At 32.9% G+C, this 16,304-nt stretch overlaps 1 protein-coding gene across 5 annotated transcripts in view; it reads left to right on the top strand.

Moving 5' to 3' along the window:
- Positions 1-16,304, top strand: part of LOC126744873 (AT-rich interactive domain-containing protein 4B) — a 74,613-nt gene that overhangs the window by 9,555 nt on the left and 48,754 nt on the right. For all 5 annotated transcript variants that reach the window (XM_050452476.1, XM_050452456.1, XM_050452452.1 and 2 more), the window contains one exon: positions 7,481-7,776. In XM_050452476.1, coding sequence (XP_050308433.1) covers positions 7,481-7,776 — 296 coding nt within the window. The remainder of the gene's footprint in view (positions 1-7,480; positions 7,777-16,304) is intronic.

The following is a 16,304-nucleotide window of genomic DNA, read 5'->3' as shown; positions in this document are numbered from 1 at the left end:
GTATTAGAGTAAAAAGCACTAAAATCTGCAACCAATAAGATAACTTTTAATTTTGTATGTTTGGCTATTAAGAAGTTACTGGTGCTCCAAGTAGTTCTAAATAATAATTTGCATTTAAACTTCGATTGAGACAAAATGGTCCTAAAATGTGGTGTCTGAAAACGCCCGCCCAAACATTAAGTTTTTGTAGATACTGAGTTTGTGTTGTTACATATCTATGCTGATTTTCTTTATCCCAATATCGATAATATTGAACAATAGGTTCATTGTTTGAAGTAAAAGTGTATTCATCTGTGAAGCAAATATTTCTTATAAAATCCCTATTCATGTTTGCCCTTTGCATCATATCCAAACAGAACTCCTGCCGCCCTAATTCATCCCCATTTCTAAGCTTGTGATGTCTTTTATATTTGTACGAGAAATATTTCTGTTTTTTTTAAAGCCCGAAACGCAGTTGTATGAACAATGCCCATGATCTCTCCAAGATTTCTTGCACCTATTTTTCCTTCATTTTCTTCCACAGGTAAAAAAAGCTGCAAGTCTCTATAATTTTCTTCGTTTTCTTGCATTTAATGATTGTTTCGTTCATCGTTTGCCTCACATTTGCAATTATACAGATCGTGTTTTCGTTCGTTACTTATAGGAAACCGCATAGAGGCGAAATTTTGAAACGTCGCGCGTGTACGAGTGCCTGCGACAGAGCACCGCCCCGGCCGGCCCGAGGACGGTGTTATACTTTTTTTTTAAACTGAAATGAAATGGTGAACCGATGAATGCCAAGTTAATCAAAAGAAAAGAAGTACTAAAAATAGTGAAAGTTTATGGCCTTAAGAGGGTCTCCAAAAGTTGTTGATGCCCGGAGGAACTTAACCCCTCTTACCTGAAACGCCCAGAGAAGGAATCCTTCACAATGCTGCTAGCTCAAGCCGATGTGGGTTCTAGCTTCTTTCTCAACCAAATGAACCAAAATTTCTTTACTTCTACCTTTCTTAGGTAGTAACTACCCAAGAGTTACCCAACTAAATGTCAAAATCAGTATGGCGCCACCAAGTTTTGGATTTTATATAATCCCAATGGACGCCCAATATTTATCAAAATTTATTTAGGCAAGTTCAAAACGAAACTTGGAAAACAAAATCAAAGTCAAGTCGGTATACACTATTGTTTCCAAATTACCTACGATATTCCAACCTACTCAGCTCAAGTGAAAAACAAAATAACAACAGAAAATAACAATTTATTTAAGTCTTGATTATCACAGAGAATTATGTTATGTTATTTTATTTATCTTTAAGAGGAATAATTATTTAAGTTGGTAATAAGGAACCACAACATTTAAGTTTCTAATTACAAGAAAAACAAAGTTGTCAACAGATAACGTGCCATAAAATTAAATTTTCCAGAGTGGTGCACTGTCATTCGTGACCATTCTTATAAGAAATATATCTACAAGAAATATATAAAAAAAAATACACAATCAAAAGTGTGGTTGTCAAAATAAAATAAATTATGTTACACCCAAACCTTTTGGGGAATGAAGCTTCAATTCGAATTAAACTAACAATTTACATGGCCCGGTATATCCCGCCACGGACATTGACCTAAGCAAAAAAAAAAAAAAACCCTAACTGTTCAAGCTTCCCCAATCAAAATTACCCTTTTATTGGTTTACTCTAATATTTACTAGCTAATTTGAGAAAATTTGACATCTTAGGAGTAGTCTGAAAATAAATAACCCAAGTATATACTCGTAGTACTACGAAGCCGGCTGCGTCTTACCTCACAGGAGTCACTTGTCACATATATATGTACTCAATAATAAATCAATCAGTAATATTCAATAATAAAATAGCATCGATTAAATAATGTCAATAAAATTTTAAATAAACTTTTGAGACAAAGTACAGTCGAACCTGGTGGGCCTTTGGATTATTAAAATAATATAAATATATCCAGCCTTTGAATGAGAAAAATAATTACATCCCCTAACCACCACAATTCGGCTTCACCCCGCTCGGATTGTAAAGTCATATATGTATGTGTCTCAACTCAAAAGATAAAAGTTGTGATAATAAAAATAAAATAAGTGAATAAAAAAAAATGTTATGTTGTGTCACTTAGCTCCACACACAGCAGACTACTTCAGATTCGAGACTCTCCCAGACATCCAATTTCCAGTCAAAGAAAAACTGCAGGCTTCCAAGCTTCACCTCTTCCACTTCACAATACGCCAAGCTCTGGTAGTGGTCTAGGTTAGACGTTAGCTCACAGTTGTTTAAAATCTCCTCTAGACTAGAGCCAGTAGAGTACATAACCCCAAAATAAAAGTACCGTGTGGCATGAAGAAATCAGATCCGTACAAAATAAATCCGTCCAAAATCCATGTTATGTAGCTCTAGTAGCTTGTTAATTAAATTGTCCCCTCCAATGCCAATCTGGACCGCCATTTTGCCGATGTTCGAGGGTACGTGAAAAATTATTAGGTTTTAAATCGCCATAAAGGCCAGTAAATTCAACAAAAAAAACAAATACCATACAACAGAAATATATAAAAATATATAATATATTTTATGGTACAAAGTACCATAAAACCTTTTATAAAAAAATAAATAACTAAATTTATGGCCCAAGGAAGTTGGCAATGAAAATATGTGTCACTATGACAATCAATTTCGATTTTCCCTAGACCAGTAACTTCTTGGTATCTTCCAAGAAAACTAATATTCACATAAGATAAAAAGAGACAAAAATTAGATAGGTCAGTCCGAGTAAAATCAACCAGCATATCTGGTATGGTCAAGCCAAAATCAGATATTGTACTATGAACAGTACAACATACCCAATAATTGTACATGCCCAATTAATCATTATTCGTTATAAAATAATTAAATAAAGTATGGAATAATCAATATGGGATATAATTTAAATTCTAAAATATTTCTTTAGTCCAGAACCGGGTTTTATAAGAGTATAAATAAAATTTCATTAACAACCAGTACAATATGAAGCTGAAATGTACAAGACTAAATGTGTCATTAAAAAAAAAAATACTGCAATTTGAAATGGCTAGAGAACAGAACTATGGGTTACTTGGGAGGCTATTACAGAGAGGGCATTACTAATACCAATCATTAATATTTGTAAAATATCTATTTTGAAAATATAACTGTAATCAGTGCTTTTAATAAAGAGTATAAAATGCCAATTTTAACCTGTAACAACGGGATTAGTAAACATCTGACTTTCGTGGGAGCTGCGTCGTTTGGCGACAAAATGTCCCAAAATATTACGCGAAAATCCAGTCATTTTTAAAATATTTATTCTAATGCGGGTTTTACAGACATGACAATGTATAAAACCCGCATAGAATTGTTATCTTAAAATGTTTAATATGCTGTGTTTTGCATAATGAAAATTAAAGCGTTATTCTAATAAAAAATAAAATATCAACTCTGATAAAAATATAATAAAAAATCAGAAATAAAACTCTAATAAACAAACTTAACAATATATCATTTTTTAAATAAAAGGCTCAAATAAATCGCCTTCTTTCGCTAAACAAAAACTTGACCTGATAAAAGCTATTTCGCACCTCCAAAAGAGTTTCAGGTAAAATGGAATTGGCACCTTCAACAATTTTATTTCGCAACTCCTCAAAATTTGTTGGCCTACTAAATTCATGCTTGTAAATGGTCTGCTTAAGGTAACCCCACAGTGTAACCCCACAGCAGTAACTCAATGTACTTTTGGGCGTTTAAAGTGCCATCAATAAAAAATGGCCCTATAACATTGTCGCCCAAAATACCTGCCCAAACATTCAATTTCTGAGGATACTGGGTACAAAACTGAAAACTTCTGTGCTCGTTTTCCTGAGACCAATAACGAACAATAGAAGGATTGTATTTGCCATGTAATGGAAAAGAAGATTCATCAGAAAATAAAATATTTTTTAAAAATTATTCGTTTTCATTTGCCTTTTCCATCATGGTTTCTCAAAATTCCATTCTTCGCCACTGGTCTTCAGGAAATATTTCCTGAGTTTTTGAATACTTGAAACATTTGTACCCATATTTTTTCCAGATACGAGCAACAGTTTTATTGCTCATTCCCAGTTCCTCTCCAACACTTCTAGTGGACCGTGTCGAATCAAGTTCTAGGGTACTGCAAAACCCTTTCTTCCCGCCGTTCTATATTCTGGACCACTTCAACAGGTGGTTCTTGACGTTTTGTGTGGCATTTTTTACAATCTTGAAGACAAAAAGATGTCTCAACATTTGTAACCACATTTAAAACTGTTTTTGCACAAGGAATCGGTCTATTCTCAAATGTCACTGAAAACAAATCTCTACATTGTACTGCCGAATTGCCTCCATAAAACCATTTAATTAGTTGAACTCTTTCGGAAGGGGTATAAACAGCCATAGTGAAAAAAACACGAAAATAACGCTCAAAAATTATTAATGCAACGTGCAGTAACACAGCAAAGTGAGGTCTGCTGACTTCCGGTTCAAAAAAATAAAAACGAAAAATTCCGCCTCCTGCAAACCGCAACCAAGCGGTGTTGCCATTATTTTGGGTAATACGTAGCTCACGATAACACGATCTGTATACTACAGTGCCCTTTTGCTTAAATTTTGTAACAGTTCTGTTAACTGTTTTTTTTTTCCTGGTATCGGCTTATTTGGAAAAAAGCTGCAAACAAGTCTGAAATTTCTCGGTCTATTGTCTTGGTAAAACCATTTAACCATTAGTACATCTTCTTTAGTAATGTAACTCATAGCTGAGTTTTTTAATGTATAATTTTAATGCAGTGAACTTATGATAAATTATTTGATGTTCATCACAGTCAAGCTAATACATTTTGGCTGTCATACCTCTGAATGCGAGGCAATAAAAAAAGACAGATTTTCGTAAGGATTTCTCGGCTGTTACTCCTAAATGGACAAACCAAAAATAATTTAAAGTTATTTGTTGGTAGCAGGATTTGGTGCTCTTTAAATTATTCTAATACATTTTTTCTCTAAAATAATTAGGGCAGTCAACATTTGACCATATTAAAAATTACATTGAATTTCCTATGTCCCGCCTGGTGGTGCAACACACTGTATAGAAAAACTATAATATCCATAATTTGTACCAGTACAAATAAATATTACACTGGGCAACAGTGATTCTGCGGCCTAAAAGGTTGAAGTCAATTTTATAAGACTAGTGTGCTAAATACTAAATCAATATCAGATTTATAAAATTTGCACTAATTTTTGAGATAGAGACTAATAACTACTTTACAGAATCCTAAATAAAATTTTTTATTGAACTCTTTTAAGAATGATACAAAAACTAAAAATATGTATTCCGTTTACTCAAAACATAAAAAAAAATTACAAAAAACTTTTCCTGTTTTTACTTAGGAGATTCCCTTACTAAGAACCAGCAGAAGTCTACCATCATGTGGCTGTCCCATCGACCTTGGTATCTTTCTTCCATTATCCTAATATCCTGGTGCAACCGTTCTCCTTGTTCTTCACTGTAATCGCCCAAGTTATTCGGAAATCTGTCCAAATGACTGTGTAAAAAATGCAATTTAATGCTAATATTAGCTCCTAATCTCTTAAAATTTTGTAGCATTTTAGCAACTAATTCTGGATATTCTGGTGCTCAAATTCCCAAAAAATATTTGACTACTAAAACAAAGCTTAGCCATGCTTCAGATTCAATTTCTCTCATATGGTTTGTGAATTTAGTGTCTTTTATAAGAGTACATATTTGTGGTCCATCGAAAATACCTGCTTTCTATTTTTCCATACTGAGAGCTGCACATTTTTGAGACACATATTTAAAACAGTCACCAGTCTTATCAAGAGCTTTAATAAATTGTTATATTAGGCCAAGCTTGTTGTGAAGTGGTGGAAGAAGAATATTGTCTCGGCTGATCAGTGGTTTATGAACCACATTTTTTTTTGCTTGACTATCCCACAGACCAATGAAACAGAGGTATTTACTATATCCACTTTGTTGGCCTAATAAGATATCCACCATTTTCAAATCGACGCACCTGACCACTGATGTTGTGCATATAAAATCTTTTTTAAAACAATTTTAATATTTTGGTATTCTTCTTTTAGTTTGGTAGTATGACCGATTGGAACCGAAGCAAAGAGTTTTCCATTGTGCAGCAATACACATTTTAGACTTCTTTTTGAGCTATCTATAAAGAGTTATAAAGAGAAGCATTGTTACAAAATACAAAAATATAGTAACGAAGAAGGTCTTGCTCCCTGGTCCTAAAGGATGTAATAGTAACACCAAGTTGAAGACAGTGTTTTTGTTTTAGTCTGGAAGCAAAAATTTCGGCCGATTTTTTTTGATAAAATGAAGTCACGAACCAAGTCATTAAGCTCCTCTTAAGAAAATCCTTGTGAAAGTAGTTCTACAAAAACTACTTTCTTCGAACTCACTTTCACTGTCGCTTGTTTGATTGTCTGACATCTCTAACATTTTAACGTTATCACAGTTTGTAGAAAATGATCCAGAGAACAGTGGAATTTGCAAATCATCGTTGTGCAATACTGGGGGTTTAGCCCATTCCACATTAGGATAAACCCAAGTCCGTTTTTATACCGGTTAATACCTTTCAGATTCAGTGCACAAAAATAACAATCATATAAAGGATTAGTTGGCTCAGTCCATATCATCGGCACTTCAAATTCAAGTCCTTTACGTTCTCCTTGACTCCAGTATCGCCAAGATTCTACACACGATATTGGGCACCCAATATTTATTCTTCTGTGTAAGGTTTATCTCAAAGTATGCTTGGCAGAACTTTTCAAAAAAAATTTTGATATTTTTTCTTTGCCTCTGAAAACAATCTTTGTCACATATACAACAAAAAGTGTTAGTGTCGTTAACACAAGGTTTACGTGGCAAACTCATATTTTTCACGACAGAAAGAACTTTTATACTTAAAACAAGACATAAACTGATCACTTCAAGGTTCAACAAAAATATGTGAACTGATTCGAGGGCTCGCAAAATGTATTTCTGAGTACTCGAATTAAAAAAGAAACCTAATTATTTCTAATTTGTCTCCTTTATCTCACGAACGAGAGCCAATCCAAAAAAAGTAAATGCATACTGACTAATCTAAATGTTTATAAAAATAAATAACAAAATTAGTGCCACAGATTTTTAAATTTTTTTTGTTCCACAGTGTTATTATTATCATTAATATTTGTAACACTTTTGCACTGTTGAATAGACATTTAATCCTGCTTACAATGACGTGTCACACAATGGGGGTTCCCATTTGACATATCAAATGAAGTTAGCTGGGGGGTGAGGAGGTGATTGACAGAACTTTGTCAAATATAAAATTAAACGTCCCCCTGTATATCTAAATTGACTCTTTTTAAGAAGTTATTAAGTGTGGTCCGTTTTGAAATAAAAGCACTGTATATAACTGAACTATACCCATTTACAGATACGATGAATGGATTCAAGCTTACCGTATCGCCGAGAACTTGAGTGCCGGAACAAAAACGAAACGGTGCAAGATACCGGCGCCGGTTAACGTTAAACCGGCGAGCGGCGGTCCGCCGTCCGCTTCTACTTCCAAACAGCCGGTGCCCGGGAAAAGAAACCGTCTTACTTCCAGCTCGAGCCGTGGGCCGTCGGAGGATAAAACCCCCAGATCGACGACCCCGTCCAGCGTCACTTCTTCCGGTAGTACTGCCAAGAGTCCCGCGACGAGGTCTATTAGGCTTGCGGCTAAAAATGGTAGGTTGAACCTTTAGACTTTTGATTTTTAATTATGAAATAGGTATTAGGAAATCTAATAAAGGGGGAAATGTGGAGGCTGTTCAGTAACCAAATGTCTCCAACTGCCTGGGGAAAAACCGTAGATATATAAAAAAAGGGAGATATTTCATTCATAAATTCGCTTTGTTTACGATCAGAGACCGGAGAGAGAAAGGCTACAATATCTATCATAAGAAGGACGAAGATAAATTAAAAATCAATCGTTCTACAACGCATTGCGCTGTCACGTGGTATTCGACTATTATTTTAATCGACCGGTGGCGTAACTTGACTTTAAAGAAAACTGAATAATAGTTGAAAAAATTGAAAAATTATTTAGAAAGGCTGTTTTGTTAAAAGAAGGTCACTTTGTTACTTCTATACATAATATAAAAGTAAAAAAATATAATTTTTATTCATACTATTAAAATATTCATTAATTAAAATTTGTAATTATATTTTTAAAATACCTCGGGAATAAAGCTTCTTGTAGAGTTTTTCAGTTTTCTGGTATTAAAAGATATTGTGTCAAATAAAACATACCCAAGATTTACATACAGGGTGTTTCAAAATTCACCACATATATTTTAAGGGTGTATTCCTGAGATCAAAATAAGACTTTTTTTTCCTATAAACATGGGTCCTAAAATGCATCCCCTTCAAGCTACAGCCATCGCAAGAAGTGTAAAAAAATCGATTTTTTAAAACTGTGTCTACAGTTTTGGAATTTTAAACAATGGAACGAAATTTGGAATACCCCCGTTATTTTAGGCGGTCTATTTACTCTTTATCTTAGAAAAGGCGTAAAACTAATTTTAAGGGGTAAATTGAGGGGGTGCACACTTTTGACGGCCAAAATTGTATGTGTACATAATTTTTTTCTTAAATTAAGCTACACCAAAAAATAGACCATACAAAAATTTAAATTTTTGGTCTCTTGCATTTTTTTCATACGACTATTAGTTTTTGAGAAAATCGCCGGTGAATAAAATGATAGCAATATCGTAAATTAAAAATCAAAGAAAAAATTTAGGAAGTAGGCTGTGTTTCGCAATTGTTGACATTTTTATTTTTGAGATTTTAGTAGTAGGCTTTGAGTATTTGTTTTTAACTTGATATTTTTTAACATTTGGTGTAAATTTACTGTTATTGTTGACTTTGTTTAATTCCAGTAGTTTACTTCCCGTTTTAGATTTAAAGTATAGTTTTTATTCCCATGTTTTATTTCTAAACGCTAACATTGCTAAAATGGAAAATGAACGTTATTCATTCGAACATCTTGCAGACATGCATTTTGTTTATGGTCTTGCTGATGGTAACGCGTATGAAGCTCAAAGATTGTATCAGTTAAGGTTTCCTAATCGCCGACTCCCGAATGTACGAACATTTTCAGAGTCACATCGGCATCTTAGGGAATACGGTAGTTTTTGGACCCCCAGGAACAATGCAGGCAGACCGCAAGAAACACGAAACCCAGTGACAGAGGAGCAAATTTTGAATGCCATCGACGACGATCCTGGCCTAAGCACCCGACAAATAGCACGAAATTTGGATGTTTTTCATGCAACTGTCTGCCGGGTTTTGCACGAAAATAGCTTGTATCCATACCATATTCAAAGAGTTTAAGCTTTGCTACCTCAAGATTTCCCAAGGCGCTTACAGTTTGCAAGGTGGTTACTTCAGAGATGCGCAAGAGATTAGATTATTAGATTATTAGATTACATTTATCAAGTATTCTATTCACAGACGAAGCTCGTTTTTCGCGGGAAGGGGTGGTGAATTTTCACAATGTGCATGTTTGGACAGCAGAGAATCCGCACGAAATTAGGCAATCTCACCACCAGGAGCACTTTAGCCTTAGTGTATGGGCAGGTTTAGTAGGAGATGAGTTAATTGGTCCTTTCTTTTTTCCTAGAATTTTAGTTGGCGACACTTATTTAGACTTTCTACAGCACCATTTAAATGGTTTACTAGACAATGTACCTTTAAATGTGCAAGCGAACATGTGGTTTATGCATGATTTTTTCTGGAGATATGTAAAAAGCCTCGTCTATAATCCTGGTCAAGTGCCTTCGCTCGAGGTCCTAAGGCAAAGAATTATTGATGCCTTTGAAACAATAAGAAATACTCCCGGAATTTTAGAGCGAGTAAGACAATCTATGAGAAGACGAATGGAGGCTTGTATTGCAGCGGGGGGTGCGCATTTCGAGCACTTTTTATAAAAAAAAATATTTGTTTCTCAGAAGTTTATAGTTTATTTAAAAAATAATTAATAATTATGTTAATAAATGTTAAATAATTTTTTAACCAATTTTTGTATTTTTATAAACCGTCATTCTTTAATGTAAATAATTGTTCATCAATTTATTGAAAAAACCTCAATAACAAAGTTTCAACAATAGCAAAACCAGTGTACCTATTTATTCTTAAATGTCGTGCCGCTTAAAAAATGTCCTAAAATAATAAAAATAATATACTACTTAATATTATCTGTTTAAATTTTAATTATTACGTTATTGGTAGTCTTTTATTAATCGGTGATTTTCTCAAAAACTATTAGTATTATCAAAAAAATGCAAGAGACATAAAATTTAGATTTTTGTATGGCCCATATTCTGGTATAGCTTAATTTTTAAAAAAATGTATGCGTACATAAAATTTTGGCCGTCAAAAGTGTGCACCCTCTCAGTTTACCCCTTAAAATTAGTTTTACGCCTTTTCTAAGATAAAAAGTAAATAGACCACCTAAAATAACGGGGATATTCCAAATTTCGTTAAATTTGATGCAAAACTGTAGACACAGTTTTAAAAAATCGATTTTTTTTTACATTTCTTGCGATGGCTGTAGCTTGAAGGGGGTGCATTTTAGGATCCATGTTCATAGGAAAAAAAAGTCTTATTTTGACCTCAGGAATACGCCCTTAAAATATATGTAGTGAATTTTGAAACACCCTGTATATTATTATATTTTATAATATTTACATACACCATATCTAGATAGTTACAAAATATGCTGTGTTATAATAAACACAAAAACATAATGTTTACAAATAGTATTTTTAAATCAAATCAAAACTAATTTATTTGCCATAAAGAGTCAATACATTCCTAGAAACAAAATAAAGATAATAATATATTCAATATTTTAAATTACATCTCCTCCCGGCAAAAAGGTCTGTCCCGCGATTTTCAAAAACCGATATTCTTTAGCTACTGACAAAAGAAGCCAAGAGTGGGACAAACCCGTCAACTTAAAGTTAATTAATAAGGAAATTAACAGATTTCCATGAGTGTGCGCTAAGAATCAATATAAGTAATTAATATTTTAATATATTTTTATTTATAATATAATTTTTCCATAATAATTTATTATAATGAGGCTAGAGGGAGACGGAGGAAACGACGAATGGCGGGAGATGGATGATGGACGGTCCAGACAATTTTTGGTAATGTTTACTTGTATGTATTTTAGGTCCAAAAGCGAATGCGTGCATCTTTATTGTTAAAAAGACAAAGAGAAGAAAAACTAAAGACAAGAGTAAAACAAAAATGTATGTACATATTAGTTAGTTGCGAGCCTATAGTTGGGTCTGCAGGAGCATTAATTTCACATGCTTTTAAAAACTATTTAAAGTAAAATATGTTATTGTATTTGGAATGGTCATTCCAAATCTTACACGCCCTGTATGTAAATAATTTTTGAAAGTTTGTCGTCCAGTGAAGAGGAACTCTATATAAATTAATGTTGCTAGTTTCATGAGCAGTGTGTGGTAGTAGCATTAAACAGTCATGCAGATACTCCGGTTTCCCAGTCTTGATTATTCTATAGTCTAGACAAAGCAGTACATATGAAGCTTTCTTCTATTCTCCACGGTTAAAATTTTGTCATTATTTAGGTGTGGAGTTATATGATCTCTATTGGGGATGTTAAAAGAGAATCTCATGCATTTGTTTTGTAATTTTTGATTTTTTTTAATATAAACTTGTTATAGAGTCAGAGTATACCACATCTCCATAATCAAATAATGATAAAATTAGGGTATCATAAAGGAAGTAGTTAATTTTTGAGGGTAGACAGTTTTTAGGCGATAGCAAGCTGCTTTTAATTTATTGTTGATGTGTGTCTCAAATTTTGTTGCTTCGTCAATAATTATGCCCAGGTTTTTTACATCCGATTTTAAAGGAATGGGTTCGTCATTTAAGATAATTGACATATTATTTTTCAGGTACTTCCTTGCTTGTTTACTTTGGCTTATAAGAATTGCCTGGGATTTCGTAGCATTGATGTTAAGATTATGATCATTAACATAATTAAATATTCTCTTTAAATCTTGATTTATTTTAAGATTACAGTCTGTCAGATCTTTACGGTTAATATAAAGTTGCGAATCGTCTGCATATTGATGTAGTGTGCTATAAAAAAGACAGCTATGCATGTCTGCTACATAAATATAAAATAAAAGTGGAGATAGAATTGATCCTTGGGGGACACCTTTTGTTATTGGTTTGTACTTTGATTTGTTTACCCCGGATTCGGTTGCAATTGACATTCAACACGCTCTATTAAGCAAGAAATTTGAAAAAAAGTTTATTACGGGTTTGGAATAATTATAGTACTGCAGTTTTGCAAGCCTCATTTTGTGATCCAAGGTGTCAAATGCTTTATTAAAGTTTAGCATTGTAAGAAGTGTCGATGACTTTTCATCCTCATTATGTTTAATGTCGTTAAGGACTTTGACCAAACACGATGACGTACTAAACTGCTTTCTAAAGCCCGACTGACAGCTTGGAATTATTTTAGATTTTTCTGAGAAGTCACTAATTTGTTCGGAGATGAATTTTTCAAAAACTTTTGACATAGCCAGTCTTAACGATCCTAAACCTGTTACTTTGACATAGTAACAGGTCTAAGATCGTTAAGACTGGCCAGTTCTGCAATTTTTGGAATCGGCCTAACTATACTCTTCTTCCAGATATCTGGAATCACACCCTGCAATAGACATGTATTTATTTTATTTGCAAAAGGACCTATTATGTATGGAAGGCATATTTGAAGATCTCTACCAGAGATTCCATCCTCCCCGATAGGTTTGGTATTTATTTGGTTTGTGAGCCTTTCAATCGTATCCAAGTTTATAAGTGTAAAATCAAAACTTCAACCTGTATTTTCATGTTTATTAGAAAGATAGAAATTTATTTTCTCATCAGATGTCGCGGCCCCAATATGTATGCTTGATAAAAAATGTTTATTTATTTCAGAAGGGATTTTAAGGTGAGGTGGCAGATCATGATTAATATTCTTGTTAGTTAATTATAATTTCTTAGCTGTTTGCCTAAATTCTTTGGTAAAAATTTTAGACTGAAGTTATAACACAGAATAACTCTGCTTTTTACATATTGCAATTAAATTAAAAAGTTTAGCTTAATTCATATAAATTAAATTAAAACTACATTATATTCACTTACTATACTAAAGTGTAATGTAATATACATAGGTACTTAAAGTCATTTATTTCTAAATAAAATTGTTTTGGTATTTACATTTAATAATAATAATAATAATAATAATAATCGTCTTTTATTCAAAAAAAACCAATAGATTGACAAATATTACAAATGGAAAAAAAAAGGCGAAGTCTAGCCTAAGGCTATTCAAACTTAACCCTAATAAATAATAAATAAATTTCGGTAATCATACATAATAATAATAAGAAAAATAATATAAAGATGAAATATTATAAAGAAACAATTGTTCACACCAAAAAAATACTTATACCCAACACGGAGGAGATATAAAACTCACAACCTGCACCAAAACAAGACTGTACACAAACAAATACCTCTGTATGCAATCGTAAACAACCATCATGTTACCTCTGGAGCACACCATACTAGTGAGTTAAAGAATAGGAGCTCAACTGTTCTCTAAACAAATACAACCTAAATCCTGACCAAAGATATGGTCACCAAATGTGTCATGTACAGTACTAGGTATCATTTCCAAAATATATATATACGTTACCTATCCTCTCCTATATTATGCGTTACATACAAATTCTTTTAATTTATAGGCCACTGACCCACGCCATAATTGAAATGACCAAGGTTAAGGAATTGTTTCCTCCGAAATATTAAGTATGGATAAGAATAATCCATTTTCTTACACACCACACATTGACGAACCATGAACAATGTCTTACGCTAATAACAAAATAAATTTATCAACCGCAAGCGAGAAACACCGCAAAGCAACGAATGAATGATTTTTCGGCTGGGGCGGAGTTACAACTCTCGGACAACCGAGTACAGTGTTGTCGGACTGTTTTCTGTAAATAGAAAATAAATAGTCGTGCGAGACTCGCATGTTAGTAGAAATCGGTAAATCCGCGGACCTAAGGCATCGTTGTTTAGTAAAAATTATGGTTTCGGATAGCTTGAAAATGTAAACAGTTGTTTTATCTCCCTTTTTTATATATCTATGGGAAAAACTTAATTTTACATATTTAAGGAGGAGTAAACTTTCTAGAAAAGAAATGTAGATTTGCATTGCCTCAAATGTCTCAAAAATGACTTCAACTGTCTGGGAAACAGACGTAGATTTGAAATGTGTGGAATCTCCCAAAAATTGCTTCAACTGTCTGAAAAAAATTTTATTTTGTTTTAAGGGTGGAAAAAGTTTAATATTTGTATTCCAGACAATTAAATAACAAAATAGATATGGAATGCCTGGCCAATATCGTTAAAATTACTTCTAGTGCATAGTCTTCTCTAGAAAATGCATAAAAATAAATAAATTTATTGCACTTTCGAACCATTTTAAGTTATTTTCCCTCTTTTCCCAAACAATCGAAGATTACATGTTTTCTAGGTATTCAAAAGATTTTACCATTTTATGGGTATTATAGATATATTATATAAAAGAATTTCGACTTCGAATTCAAAGATTTTAATAAATATTTGTTTAAATATTTCCAGGCTTTCAACTGCCTGGAAGAGATAAAGAAGCTTACTTTCTTAACGACCTGTAAAAAAACATACTTTCGAAAACATCTCTTTTAATTTATCCGGGCTCATTCGATAAGCCGGAATTGGTTTACGGCCTTAAAGACATAACAAAGTCACTTACACTTCAATTCTCTAGAAGAAAACTCAATTTTACCAGGCAGGAAAAAAGTAATTTTTCTTATTTCAGGCATTTAAACAACAAAATCACTGGGAAAAGGACATGTGGATTTTCGGGAATATCCCAAACTGTCTGGAAGAGATAAAAATTAAACTTCAACGGACTGCAAAAAAAAACCTTTTACTCATTTCAGATTGCACAAACGTCATTTCTCTTTTTAAAGCAATTTGAATAACTATACTCTGTTTCATAAATGTATAGAGTAATAAACTGGGGAATTCCGTTCTGTTTGGCTAAATTTCGTGGTCGTTCATAGGAGTAGGTACTTATAATATTTATTAATTTAATTTTCATGGATTAAATGCCTTTATTTTGAAAGAAATTAAATACTAATTTAAAACTTTTAAATCATATTTTAAACGTTAGTATTCACTGCTATGCTCTAGTGTAATCAAAATATTATTATAACAATATTTAAAAAAATGGAGGTATTCAGTCCAACGAAAAGATGTTCTAATAATTTTCCACCATCACTGAGTGAAAAAGTTATTATTTTAAATGTACATGATTACATAATACACCATTACACTAGTTTTACTGTGCAAGAAATTGTTAAAAGATGTTCTCGAATGACTGGAATTGGAAAGTCCACCATTTTCAAATTGTTGCGGGGAAGAAAAGTCGCAGGTCAAGTGGAATCTCCCAAGCAAAAGCAAGGACGACCTACATAAGTCCTTGATGAAAATACTAAATAACTTCGAAGAAAAGTTCACTTTTTTTATTTTAAAAAGGAAATACCGACCCTTGACAAAATTTTTATGGACCTTGGCCGAGATGACAGTATTCCGTTGATAAGTTGAAACCTTTTATGGAAAACCTTAAAGAATATGGATTTTGCTTGGGAAAAGCATAACCGCAAAGCACTTGGAGAACGACGAAATTAGATTTGGAATGCTTGGATTTTCCCGAAAATTACTTTAACTATCTAGAATGAATGAATGAAAAATTTTAAGTTATTTTTTCTATTTTCCCAATTTTCCCAGACAGTAAAAGATTTTTTTTCGTGATTTACAAGCATTCAAAGCATTTTCATAAAGATTTGTTTCAGTTTGTCCAGTCTCTTTCGATAGCCTAGAGTTGACTAGACTAGGCTGAACGGTCTGGAATAAAAACCCAATTATACATATTCCAGCTGTAAAAACCTTGGAATGCGTGGAATATCCTCCCTAAAATGCTAAACTACCTGCATTTTTGGTATATACCTAGAAAAGATGAACAACTCACTTCAACTTGAACTGTTTGAAAAAATACCTACTTTGACACATTTCAGGCTACACAAAAATGATCTTAAATGAGGAAAGTTCCCAATTTAGATGGCTCCCGG

This window comes from Anthonomus grandis, chromosome 1, assembly GCF_022605725.1.
Source record: "Anthonomus grandis grandis chromosome 1, icAntGran1.3, whole genome shotgun sequence".
NCBI classification, from domain to species: Eukaryota; Metazoa; Arthropoda; class Insecta; order Coleoptera; family Curculionidae; genus Anthonomus; species Anthonomus grandis.
The sequence above is the reverse complement of the archived record's forward strand: the minus strand, read 5'-3'. Positions and strand labels throughout refer to the sequence as shown.